Raw genomic sequence first — 26,427 nt, 5'->3', positions numbered from 1 at the left:
GTACGGTTGGCATGACCGTGATATATATATTATTGGTCTTGGCTATATATATATATATATATATATATATATATATATATATATATATATATATATATATAGTTGTTGTTGGGTTCTTCTCGCGTGCGAGATTATACATTTGGTTCTTGTTAGTGTCATATTGCAGCCTTGTCGGCCTATTATTCATGTTACATGTCACAGATGCCATGGTTGGTTCGTTCGGGCCTTCGGCTGCCGAGTGCCGGCCACACTCCCCAAGGTTGGGGTGTGACAATAATCTCACGCGTTATCCGGAATTATTATCCTTATCCCACCAACCAAACGATTCCTTATGGATCAAATTTCTCCTTGCACAAGTATTGAGAAGCTCTTCTACTCCCTACTTTGTTAATTATTAGCTTTGCAATTGGAACATCTCTTCTATCATCTTTTAATGCATTCAAATAGTTCCCACTCGGCTGTGTTGATATAACCACGTCTTAACGGGAGCAAATTGTGATACTTTTTATTTTACTGGTGCATGGTAATGACAAATTGTTTTTCTCTTGGGACATGGATTCTATGCTGGTTACCGCTTATGAATGAAGACAACGTGTCATACAAGTGTAGCTTCTATAAATTGGATAGATCGACCATTAATAAAGCTTCACTTTGAAAACTATTTAAGAATCCTCGTACTACCTAGCTTAGCTAGACTTTTCAGTCATAAAAAAGACAGTAAAATAAAAAGCAAGATAAGTAAGTGAAGATACTACAGTTGTCTTATACAAACGCATTGCACCTGTATGGTGACTAAAAAGTTTTAAACATTATATTTCATAGTTTTTCTAGCAGCAGAATTGTAATAGAGAAGTCCATGCCTAGGCCATTGCTTGATTCTTCATCTTCGAATATGGAAGCCTTTATTCACAAAACAAGAAAAAAATTGAGCCCGCAATAGAAAGACAGGGAGCACACTTTTATTATGTCAAAACAAGTTGTTTACTGGCAATATTTTACAACAGCTATTATTTAGTTTATTACACCATTAAAGCTTTTGTTAATCTCGTTGTCGGTAATTTATCCGTGGTTTTCTTGCATATCAGAGGGCTGAAATCATACATGTGCATATTTAGGCACTCTTTAACACTATGCTATTGACAATATCTTGTGCATTAGCAAATGGATAAAGAGCCATCAAAAATCCATTTTTATCTGATATCTAAGATGTATATCAAACAAATAGGTTCACATGCTGTTTTACCAATGTCAATGGACCTTACGACCTCTACACGTTTGACAAACATGGAGTACTAAGAATATAGGAAACATTGTAAGATACCTCTTACTGGTAATCATTTTATTCAAGTTGTTTACATCCTTCACGATATTAAATGATAGTTAAAGACTTGGAGGATCAAAGAAAAAAGCAGTGCACAAGGAAAACCAAAAAAGAAACTACAGAATATTACCGCTACTCCAGTCCAATATGATGAGAGAATCACTGCTCACCGATCACGGACTTTGAGCTCTCAGCAGACAAGATTTCCCTCTCAAGCTTCATTTTGCATGTAAAGAATAATGTTAATAGACAAGTAATGCAACTTCAACTAGGAATTATAACGGAAAACATAAGTGCATGAAGGTATTAGGTTGATTACCATATAAAACCATTGAATGGTTTAGACTTAACAAGTAAGAAGAATTAATAAGTACGAGCAAAATTCTTATTTATCATGATGGCCTTTTGGCAAGAAGCAGTGATTTCCTGACTAATTAAGCATATTCGCAAAATATAAGAGACAAAATTTAGTAACTTCATGTTTTATGTACTCTTTTACTGCAATCAAAGAATGGAACACCATAGGAATAGTCATTGATCAAGTATCTTATTGTGTTGCAGCCACAGTAACTCTCATATATGTAAATAGGTTTTATATAATCCTCTTGAGTTATATGTTAGTCCAAACTATTGTTAAAGTCCGGAATTGTTTGCCTTTTGGTTGCAGTTCATTTCATGATAAGAATAGCCATTAAAAAGGGATCTACTCCATCTGCAATGAAGAGACTTTACCAATCTCAGCTATTTCTTTGATCTTTAAAACAAGTAGCTCAAAACAGTATTCCTAGATTATCTGACGAGAGTTGAACAATTTTCTTTCTTTTCCACCCATTGAGTTTTCTGTCTCCTCTTATATTAGTGTTATTTTTTCCTCTGGCTATGTTCATACAATCAAATGCACGAAAGATCTTTAGGTGGCATTATCAAGAACAGGGGGGAAAAAAAATTCGATATAGTTCTTATGGACATCTTAGCGCGGGATATCTAGTAAAAAATGTGTAAGAGCTAGATATATGACATCTTTCTGAAGTCAACATTGCATAGCATATAACTATAGGAGTAAAAGATAAAGGTAGTAGGTCAACATACCAGTAGATTTACCCTCTAGTTCAATTTTTAAAATATAACTCATATCAGGATGATTTCAAGAGGTTACAATGTCAGGTTCGTAACTTCTGTTAGTTGGCTTATAATCTTTACGGGAGTATAATTAGTTAAGTGCATTACAAAGGGACTATAATATTAGAGCAATGGGATATAGCAAACCATTGAAAGAGACATTGAAGACATATTTAAATAAATGAAAGTGTGCTATCTCTAACAGCTTAAGCTTTTTGATGAGATGGTCACACACTTCAACATGAGAAAAAGTTAAGATGACTAAGTGGTAGAACAGAGACATAGAATTGTATCAGAAGAAAATTGATAGATGGTTAAAGAGTAAACAAAATAAGTTAAGAAAATCATACTAAGCTTCTTTAGACATATTCATGAAAGGCCTTACTTCTACAATTGTTAGAAAGATTGATGTTGATTATTAGCAAAACTTTCTGAGGTAGATAGGACGTAGAAAAGATCTAGATCGAACTTGCGTTCTTGCTGTTTCTGGAATGAGATGTTATTGAGACATTAAATTTAAAGAATAGGTGTATGTGTAAGTCAGAAATGTAATTCCTCATGAAGAAGTTGACCAGCATTACCAAATGACACGGTTGAAATGTCACAAGCGACTTCAAGTAAATGTAGGCATGATAATATAGTACCTGCATAATGCTTTCCAGTTTGCTCTGAAGATCATGATATTCTCGTGTGAAGTTTCTAAATGCCTGCAGACACCTATATACAGAGACAAAGGGAATAGTTTTGTCAGACAACGACTAAACATCTTCGTGATATTTGCTAATTACTATGAGCAACAAGATCATTCTCACAGAGAGTGGTTAAGGATTTCTTGTTAGAGAAAACGCAGTCCAATCATGGAAATCAGTGCTTGTGAACCCAAAAAGAGAAAAAAGAAAGATTCTCAAGAGTCATGAAATTCTAACCACAATAAGAAAATTAAATGCTGAAATATTCTACGTCAGAAAAAAAAACAAGGAATAAGGTTAGTACTATTCTGATCATTGCCAAAGGATTAATGCATCTCTTATACAACTCACACATACACATGCAGAGGAAAACCACACAGACGAGTATGCATGAGGATATACGAGAGAGTTACCCACTCGTACAACCACCAAATGTACAAAAAATAAATAAAGCACTTCAAGTGACCAGAACAGACAAACTTCATTGACTTCTAGCTCTTCCTACAGAACACAAGCTGCAGGTGACATGCTACTCGACACAATATTGAATGATTCCAGCATGACGCAAAGTAAGGAAGAAAAACACAGACACCAGTATGGACAAGTACTTGAGATGTTAAATTAACTTGATTACGCAGTTCTAACTGCCCCAGTGTTTTAGATTGCCAGGGAATCTCTAAGGCATATTATCATTTATAATTCTTGAGCACTGGAAATGCCTAAATTAAAAATACAATACGAAAATAGACCTAAAAATAAGAAGAATCCGCTAAATGGAAATTTTATGTCATTCCATATATTGCTAACAGTTACAGGTGTTGTGAATCTGATCATGTAATCCCTGTTTGCGAAGCTAAGCTATTATTATTATTGTTGTTGTTGTTCTTACTATTTAAATATTTAATACTTTGGTTATCATAATAAAATCTTGTTATTTTGAACATTAAGGGAAAGAAAAAGCTTGTGACACATACACTTAAGGCAGAGCGAAGACCTGTATGCCACACCTGAGTTCCTCAAGAAAACTAGGCCATGCCCCACCTTAAGGTTTACTCCTGAGTGCCTTGTAAACAATTAAGTTCTCTCCTTAATCGCATGATAAGTTTATTATTACCTCCAGATTATAGACCAAAGGGACGGCTCCACTCTTTGTTTCCTTTTTCTCTTTTCAAATGATATGTAGATGAGTCCAATATATCATGCACCAAGCAGGGATCTGAATCCAGGATTTAAATGGATATTTTGAAAAGCATTCCCACATATTTTATGTCCTTGTAAAAAAAATGACCTTGCTGAGAGAAACAGTAATCCACCTTCGTCATGAAAGGTAACAAGAAGAAAAAGCGCTCACCAGCAAGAAGTTCCAATTTTCTCCTGGACCATGCTGAGTCTACACACATTTTCATAATACCTTGAACAAAATTTTGGTTTTCTTCTTTTTATTATATAAAATATAAAATCCCTCCTATGATATCACAATCCTAAAAGATTCCACTCTTATCGAACCTTAAATATTAGGTGAAAAGATGTTTTGATTGAAGCAAACACAGTTATGAAGTATTCTTCAATAAATAAGAACGAACTTTTTCTTTAACACTTTTTCCCACATATAAACTTGAACCATATCCAAAAACTTTTTCTTAAATAAAGTGAAGTCATACATCTTCTAAGAGTCCTCTCCCCCAAACCTTATAATAAGAAGGAAAAAGAAGCAATAGTAAGCATCATATCAGTTATGCAGTGCGCTTACATGAATAAAAACTACTTTTGACATTTTTACCCAAATATGGAAAATTAGAAATACACCATATCCTCCTTTTGTCAGGATAAGTGGTTAACAGAGTAAGTTGATTGTAAAGTTGACCCCTAGATTTATTTCTTTCTGAAAGGAAAAAGAAGGAAGAAGATTAAAAAGTTCAATGGTTCATAAAATGCAGCCAAGATGAAACTCATTTTTCCTTTGCAGTGAAGTGTTAGTATTACTATTTGCATGTTCAAGACAAGTGAATGCTCTCTAAAGTGCCTAGCTAAATGGAAGCAATGTTAAACAAACCAAGTACAATTAAGTTCACCCAACCATCAGCTTTCTATCTCCATCACAATTATATCAATGCTGGTGAGATATAACAAGATCCCATCATTTCAAAACTAGTTGATTTTTAATGTGAAAAGTAGACTTTGAGATGAATAAGGACATGCATTAAACATTTCCCTAACCAAACAGAATACCTAACAAGAAAGTGAACAGTAAAACCTTTAACAAGTTGTAGACAAATCTAGCTGATGTAGAAAGAATCATACTCATCCTTGGATTTCTTGTCAATTGCCCGGATAAAATCATAACATACATTCGCAACCTTACAGGCTCCAATGCTGCAAAAGAAGTTGAGCAGAATCATTATGATCTTTCCTATGGCAAGTGATTACGAAAACGAAAGGTTAACCTAAGATTCCAACTGTGGCATATTCAACAGAAGGCCGAAGCCTGATGATCCACTTTTCAGAGAATTTTTGGTGGAAAAAAAACTCAAGAAAAAAAATCTCAGTAAGATATGAAGAGATAGTAACATTTAGACAAACCACATACGAAACTGCTGCTCTCTGAAAAAAGAAAATCAATCAACTATGCCTCAACGGCAAACTAGTTACAGTTGGATACATGAATTCTCTCTGCACATTCCATTTTATGATGCAATGCTATAATACTTTTCATTTGTCATATAATACGTAAGACTATGTACCGAATATCAAATATCTACATAAATTTTATGAAGAAGAACTCTTATGGCTACTTTAAGAAATAACAGCTCACCATGAAGAACCTCCTTTCAGCTTGATACAATGCTCATTTAAAACATCAAAGTCCACAACTGGTGACTCACTAAAATAAATGAGAGAAAGTAACATAAGTCGACAACCATAATCAAAACAAAAAAATTGATCCATAACAACAACAAAAACGTACAGAACCGTAGCCATTTCTCGCATAACATTGCGAGCATCGCATAAAAAACTCGGAACTAGATCCAGGAAGAAAGAAGGACGCACGTCCTCCTTCAATGAGTAGCTTTGTCGGAAATAGCAATCAACCAAACCCTGCAAAAAGCATCCCCAGTGAATGAAATACCTTTTACACTTCTACATCATTTAATAATAAGAAATCTCATCATAAACACCTCGACACACACAAATTCTGTAACCATACACTGCAGGTTTCTAAGTTGAGTTACTCAATGTCTCATTTAGTGACATGTAAGTTCACAAGTTCGAGGCGTGAAAGCAGTTGCTTTGCATAAATGCAAGATTATACTGCAGATGTTATTCATCCACTCTACCCTTATCCACACTAATCAATTGGAGCACTCTTTATGCAAGAGGTAATTAAACCCGTAGAGAATTCAGGTACAAAAAATGAACAAAATAACTTATGGTAAGATAATAGGAAGTGCAGCATCATTGGTATACCTCATCCAAAAGGGACTTAATGCGATCACGTTGTTGTTGAATGAGTGCACTTTTATCCATTTTGTGGTTATTGGAAACCTAGAAATTTCAGAGAAAAAATGAGATTGACTGTGCGAGTAAGAGAGAGAGAGACAGCGTGTAGAAAAACAAAAAAGCATATAAGAAGAGGATATCTTCAGCAGATGAACATCGAAGAAATTTTGGATGACAAAAAATAAAGGACCCTAACTAAAACAAAAAACTTAGTGACACACACAAATTCTTTAACCATACACTGCAGGTTTCTAAGTTGAGTTATTCAATGTGTCAATTAGTGATATGTAAGTCCACAAGTTTAAGGCATAAACGCAAGGCAAGGCTGCAGATATTATTCATTCACTCTCCCGCTACCCACAATATTTGTGGTGCACTTTATGCAACAGGTAATTAAACTGCGTAGAGAATTCAGGTACAAAAAATGAACAAAATAACTTATGGTATAGCTTATTGATCTTAATAAATTATTTACACTCCATATTAAGTACTCCCTCTATCCATATGAAACTTTTCGCTTATCGAGAGTCAATAAGACTAAGATACTAGGAAGTGCAGCATCATTGGTATACCTCATCCTGGAGGGACTGAATGCGATCACTTGGTTGTTGAATGAGTGCACTTTTCTCCATTTTCTGACTATTGGAAACCTAGAAATTACAGAGAAAAAATGAGAGTGACTGTGAGAGTAAGAGAGAGACAGAGTGTAGAAAAAGAAAAAGAGATAATGGTCAAAAACATACATGCACTATCACTTTTTCGTGAGTTTCACACGCAAACTATCCATCGTTCCCTTTTTCTACCTGAACTATCACCATCTATGTATTAAAACACACCTACGTGATAGTTCATGTAGCAAAATGGAATGTGAAACTCGTGAAAAAGTGATTGTTCGACCCGTTTGGCCATGAAAATTATTCACATTTTTCCGGAAATTTTTCTCACTTTATTTGAAAATCAGCATTTGGAAAACACCTAACACCCTGTTTTCACTTCTTTTTTTTTCACTTTCTGTACATTCAAACAACAAAATATTCTTTGCAAAAACTATAAACAAACACAACTCTTTCTTCATCTCCAACTTCAAAAATTCCAAATACAGTAAAAAAAATATTTGGTTTCTATGGCCAAACGCCTACTTAAGGTGTGTTTTTGATCATCAACAGAAACTCAAAACAAAGAATACCTAAGAAGAGGATATATTCAGCAAATGAACAACGAAGAAAGTTACTAATGCACATAAATGATCAATAAATACTTCCAAGAAACGTTACTTTTTAGATCACATGTTTAATGCACCGTAACGTAACGCATAGAGAGATAAAATATCAGTTACGAAATACAGAATTACTTTAAAAAGCTTCAATAAAGTGTAACGTACCTCGTTCTCCAAAGACTTACAGATTACAGATAATTGTTGGTTTAATTCCTGATTATCATCATCCATTTCCTCGTAGTCCATTACCTGTACATAAAACGTGAATGTGTATCATGGCAGAAACTTCTAGAAATTTGGGTGCCATTATCATAAGTCGAGCTAGAATTTTGAGGTATGAGTTCTGAATTCGAAAAGATGGCCGGCTATTAGATCTTAATAAAGTATTTATACTTCATATTAGCTACTCTCTCTATCTACGTGACATTTTTTTAGTTTCGAGATTCAAACTGTTTGAATCTTGATCAACATTTTAAAATGTGTTTTTTTATTATGAGAAAAAAAATTCATATAGTTTTTTTAATATTTAAATTTTAACTTTAAAATATGAGTCAATCTAATCACTACTAGAAAACATAGGCTTTTCTCACCTACAAATCAGTGGAAAATTTGTGGTGAAAACATGAGTTTCCCACTTCATCCCCACTGAATCAGCTCACTGAAAAAACGTATGGTGAGATTCAGGTTTCTATTGAAATGCTAGGAAACTTTCTAATTTTTTCATATGAAAACACTACTATTTTTTCTCATTGATTGAATCAAAATATCTGTGGGAATAGCCACTGAGTATTTTTTTAGTGGGAAATTTCAGTTAGCAAATAGTATTTTTTAGTAGTGAATCCGATTTAACTTTAAATATTAGTCAAATTGACTCTCTATAAGCCAAAAGTGTCGCATAAATTGAAAGAACAAGAGTACATTTTTAAACATAAATATAGAATTTGAGCCAAAACTACTGAGTTCTGTAAAATCCGTAGCTAAAACTATAGTTCCTTCCCTAGCGACATTAACGTACCTCTTTCTCAAGAGACTTAATACAATCAAGTAATTTTTGATCGAGGGTTTCTTCATCCATTTTCGTCAATTAGAACACAGAAATTGTAGAGGAAATATAAATTGAGTTGTGTATTATTACTATCTCTTTTACCATTATATATTGACAAACAGATTTCATGAATATTTTGTATTATGGTAAGAAGTTGAACATTGTTAAAGGAGACAAAGAGCTTATTTCCAACCCTATAATTTGGCGTTTCCATTTTCTGTTTCATTTGTTTCAAATTTTTGGCTCTCTTGCAACAGAGCTTGCCTTATATGAAAATACGAAACTGAGTAACGAACTCTCTTCTTTGGCTTGTTTAAAATTTATTTTCCTTTTCTGGTTTTATTTCTCTCAACTTGTTCCCATAATTATTATTATTTTTATTTCTCTCTAACTTGTTCCCATAATTTTTTTTTTATTTCTCTCTAACTTGTTCCCATAATTATTTTCCTCTTTTTTGGTTTTATTTCTCTCAAACTTGTTCCCGTAATTATTTCCTTCTTTTTTTTTCTTTTTTTTTTATTTATCTCAAACTTGTTCCCATAATTATTTTCCTCTTTCTTAGTTTTAATTCTCTCAAACTTGTTCCCATAATTACTTTCCTTGTTTGGTTTTATTTCTATCAACCTTGTTTCCATAATTATTTGGGTTACCAGAGTCAAAGAACAGACCAATTTGAGAAGTAAGGAACTAGCAGCATTTTAGATAACATACTTAAAAAAAGTACAAGAATTGTTCGTTCTTCTTTTTCTTTTACTGAATTGATAGATCCAAAAAGAAAAATTCACTTAATTAACAAGTACTACTATTTATATGAAGTATGAAAATACAACAGGATGATTGTATTTTTTCATCGTTAATCAAAATCTCAAGTATAAATCATGTTAATTGTGAAACGCTTGATAGCAAGTATTTTCACCAATAGCAAATTATTTCACAAGTACATATTAATGAATTAGCGAGTTTTGTACATGCAAAATTATGTATCTCATATGAAAGAAAACTGCTATGGAAAATTAAAAGAGCTTTATGCGCAAATTCAAACTCAGTGATTAGTAATTTGAATACCAGATGCAAATTTCATAACAATATCATTTGACATCAACTCTCTTTTTTTTCTTCATAAAAAAGAATGAATATGAATTTAAAAGCTTTCTTTGTTATTCTAATTAGAGCATTAATTAAGTTCGATATTTAAATTTAAAGAAATAAATAATAGTTTAGATAAATATTCTTATGACTAAGGCTATTAAGTAATATGATATTTTTAAGAAACATTAAAAAACGTAAAGGACATATAACATGAATATTTTAGTGGGGGTTAAAACTGGGGTTTAACGAATAAAAATACATGGTATACGGTTAAATCTTAAATGTGGAAAACAGACTTTATGAATTTTCATTCTGCCCCACCAGTTCTCTTTCCTTTTCCTGTAGTTATGACAATCGTAGAAGCAATATTAATAATCTCCGTAAGTCATATTTTCAATATTAATAATCTCCGTAATCTAGACTGTAAGTTTTCTTACCTTGTATAAAACAATCTACCAACAAATTATTTTACATTAGCTGTGCTAGCTTTCTAAACAAGGCTAGCATAGCAGTAAGTCAGTAACGAGTCAAAATTAATGTAATTGCTTTGCTTTTTAGGAACCAATTGATATTGACCCATTTGAGATAGGAAAAAGAACATCTTGAACCAAGTTAGTTAGTTCATGTAAAAATAATCTATGTAGATTAAAAACTTATTTCTCCTTGGTTATTCATTTCAATTTTTAGTAGATAATTCATTTTTTCTAATGCAATCATGATTGACTTGTGTGAATATTTTATTTTGACACAATTCTTCTAGTATGACGCATCATAAAACTACTTTCCCGACTACAGCATTAGGACAATTTTCATATAACAAATTCATTATTAGTATGACTGTTACGCCAAATATGGTGGCATATACAGTTCATTAGCGAATATCATCAAGTGAAGATATTAAATTATGAATTTAACTTACATACATAAACAATGTAAGAAAAGTTACACTGTCAGTATATTTCAACATGTTACATCAGATAATCTACGATCTATATATTTCTGTGCTTCTGTAAACCAACTCTCCAACAACTGCGGACTACACCAGTTGCACCAGGTACAACCATTGCAGGCATCGACTCACTTTTGTTACTACGGTTCCCCTAGATGGTATCACCTGGACTACCGTATCAAACTTACTACAAATAGTGACATATTGTACGTAACTTAACTGGACGGTGTAAAGTGACTTTATTATAAGCCCATGCGCAGAAGTTAAAATCTTAGGGGTCGTTCGGTTGGAAACAAGTTATCTCAGGATTAGTCATTCCGAAATTAGTTATTCCATCTTCCCACAGGTATAAAATAACACTACAATCCCAGAATTAATTATACCGCAATTTTATCCCAACCAAACATGGGGTAAACTCATCTCAAATATAATTCCAGGATTATTTATCCTTATCCCTCGTACGAAACGAGCCCTTAAATTATAAGCAACATTAATAATAATCTACATAATCATCATCATCATCATAAGATGAGACAAAGTCTCTAGTACTTTTGGAATTTTGGGGAATATGAGGTGGGGTCGTACATCTCAAGAGTGCCCAGTTCACACCATCAAAGAAAGGATGTTGTTTGATTGTTGTGGCCCCCATCATGGACCCCATTCTCCTGGTGGGGTCCTTGACCAAGAGTTGGGTGATCAAGTCCTTAGCTATGGTTGGAACCATTGGCTCCTTAGGGAACTCAAAGGCTCGAGCCACAATGTTCGAAAGGGTGAACTCATTGTCAAGTCCTCTGAAAGGGGTCACACCATAAAGCAACTCGTACATGAAAATCCCTAGTGTCCACCAATCCACCGCATTGCCATGGCCTTCCCCCGACACGATTTCCGGGGCTAAGTACTCGTGGGTCCCAACAAATGACATCGATCGAGCCTCAATTGGCTCAGCTACCAACCTCAGGGGTCGTTGATTATTTGTTCTTCTTCGTCGCCTATGCTTGGAGTACCAGCACGAGACGTGAGGCACGATACAATTGGGCAGGATGCACGAAGAAGACGAAGAATTATATGGAGGTGAATTATTGGAGGATTGATCATTTGAATTATGATCTAGCTTTGGACTACTTTCTTGAACAAGTTCAGGCATTACTGTTGAATCATCACATTTTAGTGATAGATCAAAATCAGTCAACATAATATGACCATCTGATCTTACTAGCACATTTTCAGGCTTTAAATCTCGATAAATTATCCCCATCATGTGTAGGTACTCTAAAGCAACCACAACTTCTGATGTGTAGAACCTGTTACATCAATAGACAAACTCACATGTTACATTTAATTAGTCAGCTAATAAATAGAAGGGTAAGCACATAAGAGTAGGACACATCAAAAATATCATGCGTGTTATATATTGAAATCTATTTCCCCACATTATCTTAGAAGTCTACCAAAATGGCCCATTGGCAAACTGGACAAACATTCACATTGTCTATACGTCAATCATCAAGACATAGTTTATAAATAAAATAGTTGGCATATGATTAATGGTAGAGGAATTATTAATGAGTGTGGTGGCCGGGATGGATGGAATTCCTACTACGTTAATCCTAACAGTAAAAAAAAATAGGAATTAATAACAGATAACTTTTGTTACTAAACGATGAAAATCAGTTGCTAATCCTATTTAATGACGGATTAGCTGCGGATTATAAAAAGTTGTTGTCAGCTACGGACTATTTATAGAATAGATAGTAACAAATTTAGTAGCTAAATTTTTTTTTTTTTGGGTTAGCTCAAATTATTTTTAGGCTTCCACCTTGGAAATGGTGAAAGGGAATGCTTCTCCATCTTAATGGATCCTACACGACGTGTATCAGTTAATCGGATGACTCGATCGAGCCCTCTTTTTACACGATAAGCATTAACTAACAATTTGTTGTCTTGCTATAACCTAGCTTTAGTGGTCGAGATGAAATGAAACTGGATTTTCTCCAACTTTAATTAGAGTTCTAGGGTTCGCCGTGGGAATGGAGAAACTACTGATAGGGAGTGTTTTTTCATATTGTTAATGGTCCTACACAGCGCTTATCTGAATTAGTCGGTATGATTAGGTTTCGGATAATGAATGGTTAAACAAAAAAGATGTAAATGGTAGAGGAGGTACTAACCGGACGGCAGCTTCATCAAATCTCTTCTCCGGCAGTCGTTGCCGGAGAACATGAAGATCACCACCGGGGCAAAACTCAGTCAACAAAAGAGACCATTTATCAGTGTCCAAAGTGGTATAAAGGGTAGGCAAAAAAGGGTGATCCAACATTTCCAATATTTCCCTTTCTGTCGTGGCTCTACCTTCTTTGCTCCTACTAACCAATTCCTCTTTATCCATCACTTTAGCTGCAAACAAACACCCTTTATTGCCCTTCAACTCAACAAGATAGACAGAACCAATGTCACCACTCCCAAGTTTCTGGATGAAGAAAAAGTCTTCAAGGCTCAAACCCGAGACTTCTGTCTGGAGTACACAACGCATGGCTTTCCAGCATGGATCACTAGACGTTGCATGGGGTTTCGCAGATGATGAGATTGAAGTATGAGCATTGTATATGGTTGTTTCCACCTCCATGTCCACGCTAAGACGAACTTCTCCCACCTCTAACGTGATCGAGCTGATAGCTGGCGATGCTGAGGAGCTGGCGTCCTCGTGGACTGAAGATGTTTCCATGGTTTTTGAGAGAGAAGAAGAGAAAATATGAGAATGGAAGGAGAATAGATGTGATACAATGATGGAAATATTGTTTGGTGAGTTATAATGGAGGGGCGAGGAAAAATATTCATTCGGTTTTGAAGGGTAGTTAGAAGGATCAAAGAAATGTAAATTTTTGGGCCGGCAAAATGGTTGTGGGTCATATTGCCGGCTGTTGGAGGCAGCCCCCATTTATGGCCCGGACAGATTTATATCACTATAGATGAGCTATAATTTAAGAGTTTATGATATTTGGTACTATGGATAGATTACTTTTCAGGTACATCTTTGGTGGCATATTAACTATAGTTTAATTATGCATATCTGAGCCATCTAAGCTACAGATACTGAAAGCTACATAAATTGAAAACAATTTACCTATATTGTTCTTAAGGAATATAATGACATCCTAATTAGTTCTTCAAAATTTTTTAGATGTCCTCTATTTACACCGAACAAATGAATACAAGACATGTGTCTTGCTAATAGCTTTTATTACGATAATCATGGTTAAGTAATATGTAATCTCATTTTTTATTTGTGACTCTTGTGGTTAAATTATTTGGTTTAATATAAATACTGAGTGCAGATAAATATTTTGCGGGATTTTCCTTCAGTTAATATGATTTCAAGTCCCTTTACTAATGTTAACTATGACTCGTTTGTCTTCTAGTGTTTGCAAGTTACAGCTCAAATGATTCAGGTTTCTCTACTTTGGTCAATTTTGTAGTTTAGAACTTTGACTATTGACCTACAGCTTCTAATAGAAATGTAATGTTAGATGCTATTCTTGCTTTGTTGCATAATATATACAGTAATCTTGTTTTTATATGAATGCTTTCTTCAGCAGATTCAACATAAGTACGAGAGCTAAAGGAATAACTTATGTATTACAATATTACATAGGAATTGGTAGAAAATGTCCAAAACAATAAAATAAGGCCTCTCCCAGACTGGCTTCTCCTGTAAAACAGCATAATTCATGCAAAAACAATTTTAGGCACTCCCATATGGAGAACTATGAGATAAGATGCATAATGAATCATTTCATATTCAGGCATCATACTCGTCCAAGGTTGAAAGCTTCTTAATATTGACTGCAATTAGCAAATTGTTTACAGAAGAACACTTTTTTATAATATAAGCTGAAATGTTAAAAGAATTTCAGCTTGTTAACACCAGGCAAAACAATTATATGTAGCTATCCTACACTTTAATAGGCTCAATGCCCAATTTTAGTCAATGAACTGTACATCCAATAATTTGTGGGGTTGATTTTATCATACTATGTAGGTCTTCTGGGAACTTTTTGGGCCGCGCTTTTTTCTTCTAGGATTAGAACTGACAGCACAAGAGAAGGCATTGAGAAGCTCGGAATCTTCTTGAGTAATGAGAATATTCGCGGCGCTTGGATTGGCAAGGAGAAGTTTGGCGACGAGATATCCAGCTATTGACCAAGTCTGGAAAAGTTGAGCTTGTTTCCCTATGAACCTCGCTTTTTTAGTGTCATAATATTCTGGCCACTTGTCTCGCGAAATGCGCTTCTCTGCCACTTCAACAGCTTTTGCAGCAATCTCCGGTCTATTCATCTTAATACAAGCAACAGCCAGCTACAAAAGTTCCAAGAGATATTACGTCAACTTCCTCCCAGCTTATTCTATAATAATATCTTAGGGAAACTAATTCAGTTACTGGACAAAAGACGAGCAAACCTCATATGTCACGTGATTAATTTCAAAACTTTCAGCACTATCTTTCTGTCTTAAAAAGGGACTTATGTAACTTCATTAGATGCTAACATGATAAAAGAAATACTCCTAGGATGAATGACGAGATCCACAAGATAAAAACTAAGAATGCACTGCAGTTCAAGTAATTCTTTGTAACACAACTGTCGATTTCCGCGGAAGGATTAAGGTTGTCTCAGCAAAAATGATCGGTTGTGGAGACAAAACGGAATAAAAGCTATTTTTCAAAAACAGCCCTTTTCTTCTTCCACGAACAGATTAAGGCTATCCAGGAAAAATGGCTGGATGCGGAGACACAACCGAACAAAGTGGTTATTTTTTCAAAAACAGCCCTTATCTACTTTCATGGAAGGATTAAGGTTGTCTCGCCAAAAATGGACGGACACAGAGACAAAATGAAACAAACTGGTTATTTTTGCAAAAACAGCCCTTACATAACACAAAACAGAGCTGTAAGTTGTAACAATATGTTAATATGAACGACATCATGCACAGTAACAAAAGATCAGGTTCGGAAGGTTTAAAGGATACTTGGTAAAGAAACAAAATAAAATGAAATGTTCTGATCTCCCACCCGAAGATCAGATCTACAAGCACCAAATTCCGAATTCAAGATCGAGAAAGGATGTTACCTGCCAGAGCAAAGTTGGCCAGGCACCTCCATTATGGTAGGACCAAGGCCTGCATCAGGCACAAGAAGGTAACGTGAGATGAGGAAAGATAATGGACCAGTCATTAAGAGTCAATAGAAGACAAAGAAGTAAATTTTTTAATGTAACCGAGGTAGAACATTACGTGTTCTTGGGATCACATCCTGTAATAATCTGCCACTCTTGACCCTCAAGAGCAGGATAGCATATTTTAAAAGGCATCTCAGCAACCAGATCTGTCCACTTGGCCTCAATGAGATCCAATATAGCATGTGACTGATCATCTGTTGTAAGACTGCAGACTATAGACCACAAGTTTCCTAGAGAAAAGAATCGAAAATCCATGTGAGCAGGTTGCAAATTTCCAATCAAATATCCTCCTTTGCTTGGCATCCATTCCACCAGCCAAGGAGAAATCTGATCTGGATAAATATTGAACTTGTTAACTGCATCGTAGGAGTACTCCTCCGTCTTGTACCGGTAAATCTCGTTTAGCTTTTTCATATCAATCCAATAGTATTCTCTAATATGAAACGATAAGGCAACAAGACGATTATTTAATGCTCGAATAAGGTCAAATGATCCATCCTCTGGTGTAAGCATTTCTCGAGCACAAAGCAGTGCTGACTGAAACAGTGCCTGCAACAAATAAAAATGTAATCTTAAACAACATTATTAGGGAGCAAACCAAGATAACTCACGATGAATCAGCCACAATTGATACAACTATTTTTTCCATCCCATCTAAAAACTAACCTGCCAGGTATGGCAGCTCTTTTATTACAGTGATTGAAATCAAACCTGAATCTCCAGAGGGTGACCATGAATTCCCATACGGCGATCTATCATGCATGAACCATCAGTCACCAACAATGTTGGGAACATATCAAAGCCATCAGCAAGACATAGTCTCAGTATCATTTTTATTCCAGTCTGAACATCAATTCTCTCCTGTACCGAGAGATCGCCAGAGGACTTCCCATATGCACGTAACAAGATAATCCACCATAGTCCTGGGATTATCAGTTACAATAGATAGAGGTCTCTATAAGTACAAGAATGATAAGGTAAAGAAAAAAAAAAAAACTTTTCTTTTTCTTTTTGGAGAGAGAACCTTTTTCCTACCGGAATCAACTGGCGCAACTCGGCCAATTGCTGCCTCTCCAAAGTCTGGATCCAGTACCTCTTCTGTTGCAGAGTCATCACCATCCAATGGGACTGTCCGGACTTTGAAACTAGCAGGCATCAGCCCTTGACCAGGACTATGACAATCCATAGTTTTCTCCCAGCTCTGCAGAATAATGGCATATCAGTTGTCATTTTATAACCTTTTTTTTTTCCTGAAATCTGGACAAGATGCTTGATCATACAGCTTACTCTTGACATCAAAATCACTTCATTTGATATAAGCTTAATTGTATGATTAACCACTTCCATTAAGAGAATTTTTGGACTGCACAAAGTGCTAACCAGATTACGGAGTATATTGAGAATGTTCAGGTTTATAGCCTATGAAGCATCTTTTATTGAAATTAAAAACAACTTAGCAGGTTGAACCCACAGTACTCAATCATTTACTACAGAGTTTAAAAGTAAATTAGCACCCATGCAGGATAAACAGGAGCTGCCACCTTTCCTTGTTTGCTTTGAGAACCGTCTGAAAGGAGAGTAGGCAGAAGAGAAGGAGATCCATATGAATCGGTATACTTCTCTGAAACATTAATTTGCGGTGGAGTTGGACTTTACAAAATTCCGGTAGTTGAAGACATTTACTTCTGAAATCCCAATGAAAGCACAAGGAACTTACGATGAATCATTTTATTTCTTCCCAAGCTCTATTTTATCATATAAGACAAGCTATAGGGCAAAAGGCCCTTTCCTTTACCAATATATGATTAGGCATTGCAGGCATATTTTTCTGATACAATCAATTCGCTATGACTCAATCTTGAATTAATCGATGGTTCATCATATCACGTTAAGTATTTCTGAGGTTTCATCATAAGTATAACAATTTTTACGCTGACTGTCAGCTTACCACAACCCTCCTCTTGTATCTGAGTTTGGGACCCACTATGCTTTTCAACTCTCAATAAGTTAAGTTGAGCTGTATATTTTATTAATACAAATATCACAAAAACAAAAATTGCAAAGATACGCGCTCAATGCTTGCAGGTGAATGCCTGGCAATTTTTTTTTTTTTTTTTCATAATGATGGTTTATGGACCAACATGCGCTTACCTCGACTAATTCACCCGGTACCTGCTATCTCCCATCCACACATGTACAGGGTAACGTTGCCCACTAGGTTTAGGCAGATGGAAGGAAATCACCTTGTGTCTTTGTCTCTATTAGGATTTGAACTGTGGTCTCCCAGAGCCTTTTCCCTCTTCACTAACCACTAGGCACACCCTTGAGTGCCCCAGTACATTAATAAAAAATCATAAAATGAAACGTTCCCAAGGACTGGGGCACTAAGGGTATGGGAAACTTTTGCCAGATTACCACCAGCTTTATTTATCACCATCTACCACTAGGGATATCGGACACCTATCTGCAACTAGATCATATAATCCTTGAAAAGGCAAATTTCAGCCACCCATTAACCAATAACACCGGGGTTGCCTGAAACAGTCTTGTAATATGCTGTTCAAGTGCCTCCAACTAATCACAACAGAGGTATCCCAGTGCAACTGAGGGAACTGAAGATAATAAACCTTTCATAAAGAATCTTTTTATCTATATCTTACTCTAATTAACTGCTGCCATCTTTTTTTTTAATCTAAGGAAAAAGATCAACAGCAAACAACCCACCGTGGGGCTCGAACCAACTAAGGGAATTAGGTGATAATAGCCTGTCCTCCCTGATGGAACACACCATTCATGTAAAGCTTAGGGGTTTCCCTTCCCTCCCTCATTGTAAAAGAACAGCCAACAAACAAATAAGGCAGTCATCATTTAGTTTAATCATGTTGTTAATATTACCTTGATAAATCAGAGGAAGACTTATGCTTAAAATATCCTTTACATAAAGGAATGTATAATCCAAAAATTTGTTATTTTACCTTGAAGTAGAAAAGCAAAACCATCAGAATGCTGAGAGGGACGTATAACAGCAGAAGCTAAAAAAACAGTGATCTAAATTGTTTGGCAGACATAAAACATAATAGGTGTATACCCACAATACAACTATCTCATCAAGCTGAATGTTTTAAGAGGAATATAAGTATCCAACCATTAATTCCAGAAGATTACTCAAACAAAAGTTGCATCCTAGCATACATTTCCAGTGATTAACATGAATTTTTCCCAGGAATTTATCCATGGATGAAAATAAGAAGGGCGGTATATCACAACACGCTATTCCTCCCACCATCCTTAACTGCAATGCCATCGAGGAACATCCATAGCAAGATTTCTCAATGAGATACGAAACTAGATGATGAGATACAAGCAAGAAAAATGCAATCAACAAATGTATGACTATATAAGAAAATATCAGTAACTGATTTTTTTTGTACAGAAAACAAACTTTTGTGCAAGTTAAGTAGCATAATACCTGCAGCTGAAGAGTGTGAAGGATGAAGTTGCGAACAATCTCATATTCTCCTTTCAGTAGGAAAGCAATACCAGAAGGTATAAAGTCACGGATAAAGACCTGATCGTAGTTTAGTACATTGGCGGCGGAACTATTTGGGTCCTTTGCAGCAATTGTTCCTATAGGGCTACCACAATAATAAACCATCGACTCCCGTAGTAGTTCCCATGCTTCATCCTCAAGGGAGTTTCCAGCCATTCTATTCAAGACATCTTGTACAGAGCCATTTGGAGGTAAGCTCCCGTTGGATTGAAAGTCCTCCTCTCCTACTTTAGCCTCTCGTACTGTCTCAAACTGCAGAATGCTTGGTGTACTACCATTGATTGTATCGAAGCTCTGGTCATTGTCAACAAACCATGCCCCGTTTCCCTTTTCTGATGCAATACTACTCGCACTGTCAGCTTGCTGGCATTTGCACTTCACAGATCTTGAATAGGAATGAGCAACATTACCATGCACAGGTCGTCTTGTGTTTGAACAGTTGAGAAAATTCACAAACTTTGGACCCCTCTTTTTTCTGTATCTGATGAAGGATTTGGAGCTATGTGATGATCCCAATTTCCTAAAAGAATTATCAGATCCAAAAAGACTAGGTAGCGAACCACCTAAAACTTGCAGAACTGCTTCAGATGTGGCCATCTATCCTGATGTCGAGGCAAGGAACAGAGCCGCGAGCAAAGATATTAATGACGAGGAAGCCCAGGATCCTTCTCAAGAATCCAATACATCCAATTCCAATGAGAGATACCTGATGATACTGGACATTCATGGATAGGTTACTATCAGAATGAAATGACACTTGAAAATAATCCATCAAACAGGGAGCATATATATCACAGTGTTATCAAAGGCAAAAAGTGCAAAAAGCTCTAAGGTCCATCGGGACTTTGAGCGCAAAGTGCAAATAAATCATGGGCTTTGATGAAAGGCGCAAATGGAGGAAAAAGAACAAATATGTATCTGTAGTCCAAGACTAATAATTATAAGCATGAATAAAAAATATATGGACAATAAATTTGAAAACAATTACGATAAAGTGAAATATCAATTGTTTAGTCTCACTTCTTCAGGATTACGTTCATTGGCAGGGTAAAGTATGCTTTAGAGCCTTGATGACAACACTGAGCACCACCTAAGCGAGGTGAAGCGCTCAACATGTTGTGCCTCCCTTCTTAAGCCCTTTGACAACACTGAGCGCCACCTAAGCGAGGTGAAGCGCTCAACATGTTGCGCCTCCCTTCAGGGCTTAAGCGCGCCTTTGACAACACTGAATTATATCAGGAACCACTAAAAGCAAAACAATCAAACCAGGTAATTTTTTATGATACGCGGCAAACTGCCGGTAGAATCTTGTATTTTTCGGCTCTATTGAATTATTTGTTGTGCACTAAAAGTGATTGGCAGCAAACACCAAGAAGACCAGTCATACAAGAGCTGTTGATTTATAAAGTAAATAGAATAAAATTCTGAGCTTAGCTATTTGCTTCTCATTCCATCCCATTTGGGAGCACACGCCTCCAAAAATTTACTCCTTCATGGTATTCTTTATGGAGCTAAAAAGTCTACTAGATATTGATAAAGTGCTATTCGAAAACAGAATAAGTTACTCGCAACTACTTGAACATAGGAGACATTCAAAAGGAGGACATTGTTTCATAAGACAACCAAATCATTTTAAATTTAATATTACATGTCATTATAGCCCAACAATACAGCAGAAAATAGGCATTTCCTCATTTACCAAGATCATAAAAAATAAAAGTGAACAAGATCTGAACTCAGTCAAGCTCCCATAGTTGCTAATGAACAATAAATCAATATACTATTTTTTCTACTCATACTAAAATCTTGATCAAAATATTCACTTACATCATCTAAAAATTCAATTTTTCCAATTAATTACTCATGCCCCAATATAATTTTAACTTAATCTCTAAGTGGGTATACAGCAAAACACAATTTTCTTGAACAATATGACTAATTACTTCTTAGAATAACAAATAAAGATGGACCCACATGGAATCTTGAACTGTAACAAATAACCCCATTGGCATGCATGAAAATTAAATGAAAGAACAAGCTTAAAGTTTCAAACTTTGAGCAATTAAGCCTTCACTAATGGTAAAAACAAATCAATATCCTATTGTTTCTACTCAATATTAAAATCTTGATAAAAAAAAAAAAAATTGCAATCATACCAACATGAAACCAACAGTAAATCATCTAAAAATCCAATTTTTCCAATCAATTTTCACTTAATTACCACAGTAAAACAAAAAATTCTTAAACAATATGGATATTTACTTCTTAGAATAACAAGTAAAGATGGAATCTTGAACAGTAACAATAACCCAATTGACATGCATGAAAATCAAATGAAAAAAAAAAAAGCTTAAAGTGTCAAACTTTTAGCAATTAAGCTTCAATGAAGGTAAAAAACACAAATCAAATCTCACATAAAGGGAAAAAAAATTGAATCTGATTTTTATTTACCTTATAAAAATATGATGAAGAAATTGAAACCTGAAAGGAACTAGGAAAAATATGGGAGATTTTTATTGTTTAAGGATGGAAATGAATAAAGAAATAAATGGCGGGCGTATAAGTTATTACTAGTTGCAACTTGCAAGTTATGGCTACAAGCTTATATATATATACACACAATTGCTTTCAATTCCCTTTTTGCTTCTTCAACAAATAAACGTGAACAAATTGATTGATCAATATGGGAACAATCTATGGTTAGTTTTGTCTCTACGTCATTTGGTTTTTTTTCTTTTAATATTTCTTTTTGTTTCTCTTAATAGCCTTTATTTTTCCCTAAAAGTGCTTAGTTTTTTAATAAGTGATTTTGTGAGAGAAAATAAGTAGGCGTTTGGCCATGAAAACCAAATATTTTTCACTTTATTTTGTATTTTGGAGTTGGAGTTGAGGATGGAGTTGTGTTTGGTTATAGTTTTTGCAAAGAATATTTGATTGTTTGAATGTATTGAAAGTGTTAAATAAGTGAAAACAAGTTTTTTGGTACTTTTTAAATTAAATATTGATTTTCAAATAAAGTGAAAACGTTTTTTGGAAAAAAGTGAAAAAAATTCATGGCCAAAAGGGCCCTAAGTGTTTATGTGCAGAAGTTGTTTTTCAGAAGTTAAAAGAAATAGCTTCTGCCAGAAAGCACTTTTGAGAAAAATATATTTAGAAATATTTTTTAAAAGCTTATTCAAACACTTATTGCTGCTTAAAAGTGATTCTTAAATTAATTGGTCAAATACAAGCTACTTTTCGCCAAAAGTATTTTTTTGAAAAACACTTTTGAAAATAAGATTTTAGAAATCATTTCTTACTTGCTGTGCATTATGTTCTTTTTCTCCTTTCCTTTTTCTTTTTTTATTTACGTGTTTATTGATTTTGAAATAATCTTTTTTATTTTGTAAACAGTGAATAATTTTGGTAGCTAATAATCACTTCGTTCCATGAAAATAAAATAAAAAAGTACATTGAACAGCACAGTCAAAGTGATCAAGTTTAATCTAATTATAGTTGAATATTGATTAATTTCTTTTTTTTAATGAACATAAATCGTATTACTTAAGGATTTTAAATGAAAAAGGTTTCAAATTCAAACAAACATATCAGAAGTCAAAAGTTGTAAAAGAAATATGTAATTGGAAAATCTTGATGAAAGGAGGATATTTCGTCATTTCGCGTACTTCAAATATAAATAGGACAATTTTTTGGAAATGAAAGACAAATAAATTTAAAAAAATGATATTCACATCAAATTATTTAGTGAAGGCAAAACATGTATTTTAATTTTTACATATACATTTCTGTTACTCAACCATAATTAACATTTCGTATACTTCAAATATCAACAATTGACATGTACAACATGGACCAATCTTTCACCAAAAGCAATGGCCCCTTAAAAATGGATTGATCTCCCACGTCCCTTTCAACTATTGACAAGACACCAAGCCTCAAAACTTTTCTTTTTCCTATCGCGTCTCAAAAGTTTTTTCTTACTTGGTGTTGAGTACTTGTTTTGAGCCCGACTAACACAACTTATATTAAAAAAAAAAATTATCAAAGGTGATTGTATATTGAGATTTGCGGCTTGAAATTATAGAAAAGTATTTACTATTTCGTCGCAACCTTTGATGATCACGTTTCAAGAGTTGAGATTATGAAAACAAGATAATGTTTCTATCTTAGAGGATATTTAGATTGACTTTTTAAAAATAGTTTATAAGTTAAAAGTCATAAGTTGATTACCTAACTTTTGATTTTTGACTTATTTTTATACTTTTAAGCCTAAAAGTAAGTGATTAAATTTTTTTTTCTCAAACACTATAAAAAATAAAAAAGAGCTTAAAAATCAATAAGCACTTAAAATAAGCCAATTCAAACACCCTCTTGGTGTTCGCCTCTTTTTTAATTTATTGTTTATTGTTCTTCATTTTCTCCTTTTTGGGTGGTTGTAATGGCTTGGGGATATGGTTGAACTTTTTGAACAGTTGGCCCCACATCATGAGTTACTTTGACTGTTACTCCCTCCGTCTCATAATAAGTATCATTTTAACTAAAAAAATTTATCCCATAATAAGTGTCATCTTAGGAAACCAAGATATAAATTGGCAAAATTTTTTCAATTCTACCCTTAGACAATAAAGTAACTTCTAAATGATGATTGGAAAAGCCACATAGTAATTTGGTATTGTTGGATTCCCAATGTCAAAAGGTTTACTTCTTGTGCATGCTCTAATCAAAAGATAAAATAATTTATTTTTATTATATAGGGGTAATTTGGTAAACTTCACATTGCATTATTGATTTTTTAATATGCGTATTTTTGGCTTAGATGACACTTATTATGAGACGGAGGGAGTACTTTTCGGCTCTATTCAATTATTTGCTGTCCACTAAAAGAGATTGGCAGCAAAGACCAAAAGGACATAGTCATACAAGACTTGCCGATTTATATAGTTTGTTTTTTTACCTTCTCAACCAAATTAAAAAAAAAAAGACTTGTCGATTTATAAAGCAGATAGAATAAAATTCTGAGCTGAGCTATTTGCTTCTCATTGCATCCCATTATGGGAGAATAATCCTCTTTATAGTATTCTTCATGGAGCTAAAAAGTCCACTAGATATTGATAAAGTGCTATTTGAAAACAGAATAAGTTACTTGCAACTACTTGAACATATGAGACCTTCAAAAGGAGGACATTGTTTCATCAGACAACCGAAACAATTCGAATTCAAAATTACATTTCATTTAAAGCCAATAAATCTACAGAATCTAGGCATTTCCTCATTTACCAAGATCATAAAAAATAAAAGTGAACAAGATCTGAACTCAGTCAAGCTCCCATAGTTGCTAATGAACAATAAATCAATATACTATTTTTTCTGCTCATACTAAAATCTTGATCAAAATATTCACTTACATCATCTAAAAATTCAATTTTTCCAATTAATTACTCATGCCCAATATAATTTTAACTTAATTTCCAAGTGGGTATACAATAAAACACAATTTTCTTGAACAATATGACTAATTACTTCTTAGAATAACAAATAAAGATGGACCCACATGGAATCTTGAAGTATAACAATAATCCAATTGACATGCACGAAAATCAAATGTAAAAAGAAGCTTAAAGTTTTAAACTTTGAGCAATTAAGCCTTCACTAATGGTAAAAACAAATCAATATCCTATTGTTCTACTCAATAATAAAATCTTGATAAAAAAAATTGCAATCATACTAACATGAGACCAACAGTAAGTCATCTAAAAATCCAATTTTTCCAATAAATTTTCACATAATTACCACAGTAAAACAAAAAATTCTTAAACAACATGGGTATTTACTTCTTAGAATAACAAGTAAAGATGGAATCTTGAATTGTAACAATAACCCAATTGACATGCATGAAAATCAAATGAAAAAAACAAGCTTAAAGTTCCAAACTTTAAGCAATTAAGCTTCAATGAAGGTTTAAAAAAAAAAAAAAAAACAAATCTCACAAAATTAAAGAAAAAAAAGTTAGAATTTTGATTTTTATTTACCTTATAAATATATGATGAAGAAATTGAAACTTGAAAGGACCTGGGACAAATGTGTGAGATTTTTATTGTTTAGTTTAGTTGCAAGCTGTATATAATTGCTGTCAATTTCTACAAACGTGAACAAAATAATTTCCCTTTTTTCTTCTTCAACAAATAAACGTGACCAAATTGATTGATTGATCAATATGCAAAACAATGTTATGGTTAGTTTTGTCTCTACGTCATTTGTTAATAGCCTATTTGGTCAAGTTTATTTTTTCCCTCTTTTTTTAATAAGCGCTGTTTTGAGAAAATAAGTGCTGATGTACAGAAGCTGTTTTTCAGAAATTAAAAAAAAAATTTTTTGCTCAAAAGCACTTTTGAAGAAAATAAATTTAGAAACACTTTTAAAAACTTGGTCAAACACTTATTTTAGCTCAAAAGTGTTTTTTAAATTATTTAGTCAAACACAAATTACTTTTCTTCAAAAGTACTTTTTTTGAAAAACACTTTTTAAAATAAGCTGATTTTAGAAATCATTTCTTACTTGTTGTGCATTATTTTCTTTTTCCCCTCTCCTTTTTTATTTTTTTTACGAGTTCATTTATTTTGAATTAATCTTTTTACTTTGTGAATCATGAATAATTTTGGTAGCTAATATTCACTCGTTTAATGAAAATAAAATACATATTTTTAACTTAAATTGTTTTGT

General features: G+C 34.0%; 3 protein-coding genes across 5 annotated transcripts; all 3 read right to left on the bottom strand.

Moving 5' to 3' along the window:
- Positions 1–718: 718 nt before the first annotated feature.
- On the bottom strand, positions 719–7,851 carry LOC132060610 (histidine-containing phosphotransfer protein 1-like). Of its 2 annotated transcripts, XM_059453601.1 has the most exons (9): positions 7,814–7,847; positions 7,200–7,277; positions 6,595–6,672; positions 6,095–6,225; positions 5,942–6,010; positions 5,431–5,502; positions 3,085–3,157; positions 1,452–1,537; positions 719–900 (listed from the first exon to the last, which is right to left on the bottom strand). In XM_059453601.1, exons 2-8 carry the CDS (start codon positions 7,257–7,259, stop codon positions 1,481–1,483), a joined length of 540 nt encoding a protein of 179 aa, XP_059309584.1. In that variant the 5' UTR covers positions 7,260–7,277; positions 7,814–7,847; the 3' UTR covers positions 719–900; positions 1,452–1,480. The 2 variants fall into 2 exon arrangements, with proteins under 2 accessions (XP_059309584.1, XP_059309585.1); XM_059453602.1 differs by lacking the exons at positions 719–900; positions 1,452–1,537 and having other exon boundaries at positions 5,384–5,502; positions 7,814–7,851.
- Positions 7,852–11,347: 3,496 nt separating this feature from the next.
- LOC132059184 (protein kinase G11A-like) lies at positions 11,348–13,749 on the bottom strand. Its single transcript, XM_059451719.1, has 2 exons — positions 13,095–13,749; positions 11,348–12,227 (listed from the first exon to the last, which is right to left on the bottom strand). Exons 1-2 carry the CDS (start codon positions 13,646–13,648, stop codon positions 11,417–11,419), a joined length of 1,365 nt encoding a protein of 454 aa, XP_059307702.1. The 5' UTR covers positions 13,649–13,749; the 3' UTR covers positions 11,348–11,416.
- Positions 13,750–14,732: 983 nt separating this feature from the next.
- On the bottom strand, positions 14,733–25,877 carry LOC132059183 (neutral/alkaline invertase 3, chloroplastic). 2 transcript variants are annotated; one of them, XM_059451717.1, is made up of 7 exons: positions 25,737–25,877; positions 19,627–20,422; positions 17,193–17,358; positions 16,869–17,080; positions 16,213–16,706; positions 16,050–16,098; positions 14,733–15,279 (listed from the first exon to the last, which is right to left on the bottom strand). In XM_059451717.1, the coding sequence occupies exons 2-7, from the start codon at positions 20,302–20,304 to the stop codon at positions 14,950–14,952; spliced, it is 1,929 nt and encodes a 642-aa protein (XP_059307700.1). In that variant the 5' UTR covers positions 20,305–20,422; positions 25,737–25,877; the 3' UTR covers positions 14,733–14,949. The 2 variants fall into 2 exon arrangements, with proteins under 2 accessions (XP_059307700.1, XP_059307699.1); XM_059451716.1 differs by lacking the exon at positions 25,737–25,877 and adding an exon at positions 22,159–22,305.
- Between the last annotated feature and the right edge of the window lie 550 nt (positions 25,878–26,427).

This window comes from Lycium ferocissimum, chromosome 6, assembly GCF_029784015.1.
Source record: "Lycium ferocissimum isolate CSIRO_LF1 chromosome 6, AGI_CSIRO_Lferr_CH_V1, whole genome shotgun sequence".
NCBI lineage: Eukaryota > Viridiplantae > Streptophyta > Magnoliopsida > Solanales > Solanaceae > Lycium > Lycium ferocissimum.
The sequence above is the reverse complement of the archived record's forward strand: the minus strand, read 5'-3'. Positions and strand labels throughout refer to the sequence as shown.

What these genes read in the sequence shown, in the direction of transcription:
- LOC132059183 (XM_059451717.1), bottom strand. Translation starts at nt 20,304, where the DNA reads ATGGCCACATCTGAAGCAGTTCTGCAAGTTTTAGGTGGTTCGCTACCT. An exon ending in AGTTGCGCCAGTTGATTCCG is followed by an intron (nt 17,081 to 17,192) that starts GTAGGAAAAAGG and finishes TGATAATCCCAG; the next exon opens with GACTATGGTGGATTATCTTG. An exon ending in GGATGTGATCCCAAGAACAC is followed by an intron (nt 16,099 to 16,212) that starts GTAATGTTCTAC and finishes TGCCTGATGCAG; the next exon opens with GCCTTGGTCCTACCATAATG.
- LOC132060610 (XM_059453601.1), bottom strand. Translation starts at nt 7,259, where the DNA reads ATGGAGAAAAGTGCACTCATTCAACAACCAAGTGATCGCATTCAGTCC. An exon ending in CGAGAAATGGCTACGGTTCT is followed by an intron (nt 6,011 to 6,094) that starts GTACGTTTTTGT and finishes CATTTATTTTAG; the next exon opens with TGAGTCACCAGTTGTGGACT. An exon ending in AACTGGAAAGCATTATGCAG is followed by an intron (nt 1,538 to 3,084) that starts GTACTATATTAT and finishes TGCAAAATGAAG; the next exon opens with CTTGAGAGGGAAATCTTGTC.
- LOC132059184 (XM_059451719.1), bottom strand. Translation starts at nt 13,648, where the DNA reads ATGGAAACATCTTCAGTCCACGAGGACGCCAGCTCCTCAGCATCGCCA. An exon ending in TTTGATGAAGCTGCCGTCCG is followed by an intron (nt 12,228 to 13,094) that starts GTTAGTACCTCC and finishes TTGATGTAACAG; the next exon opens with GTTCTACACATCAGAAGTTG.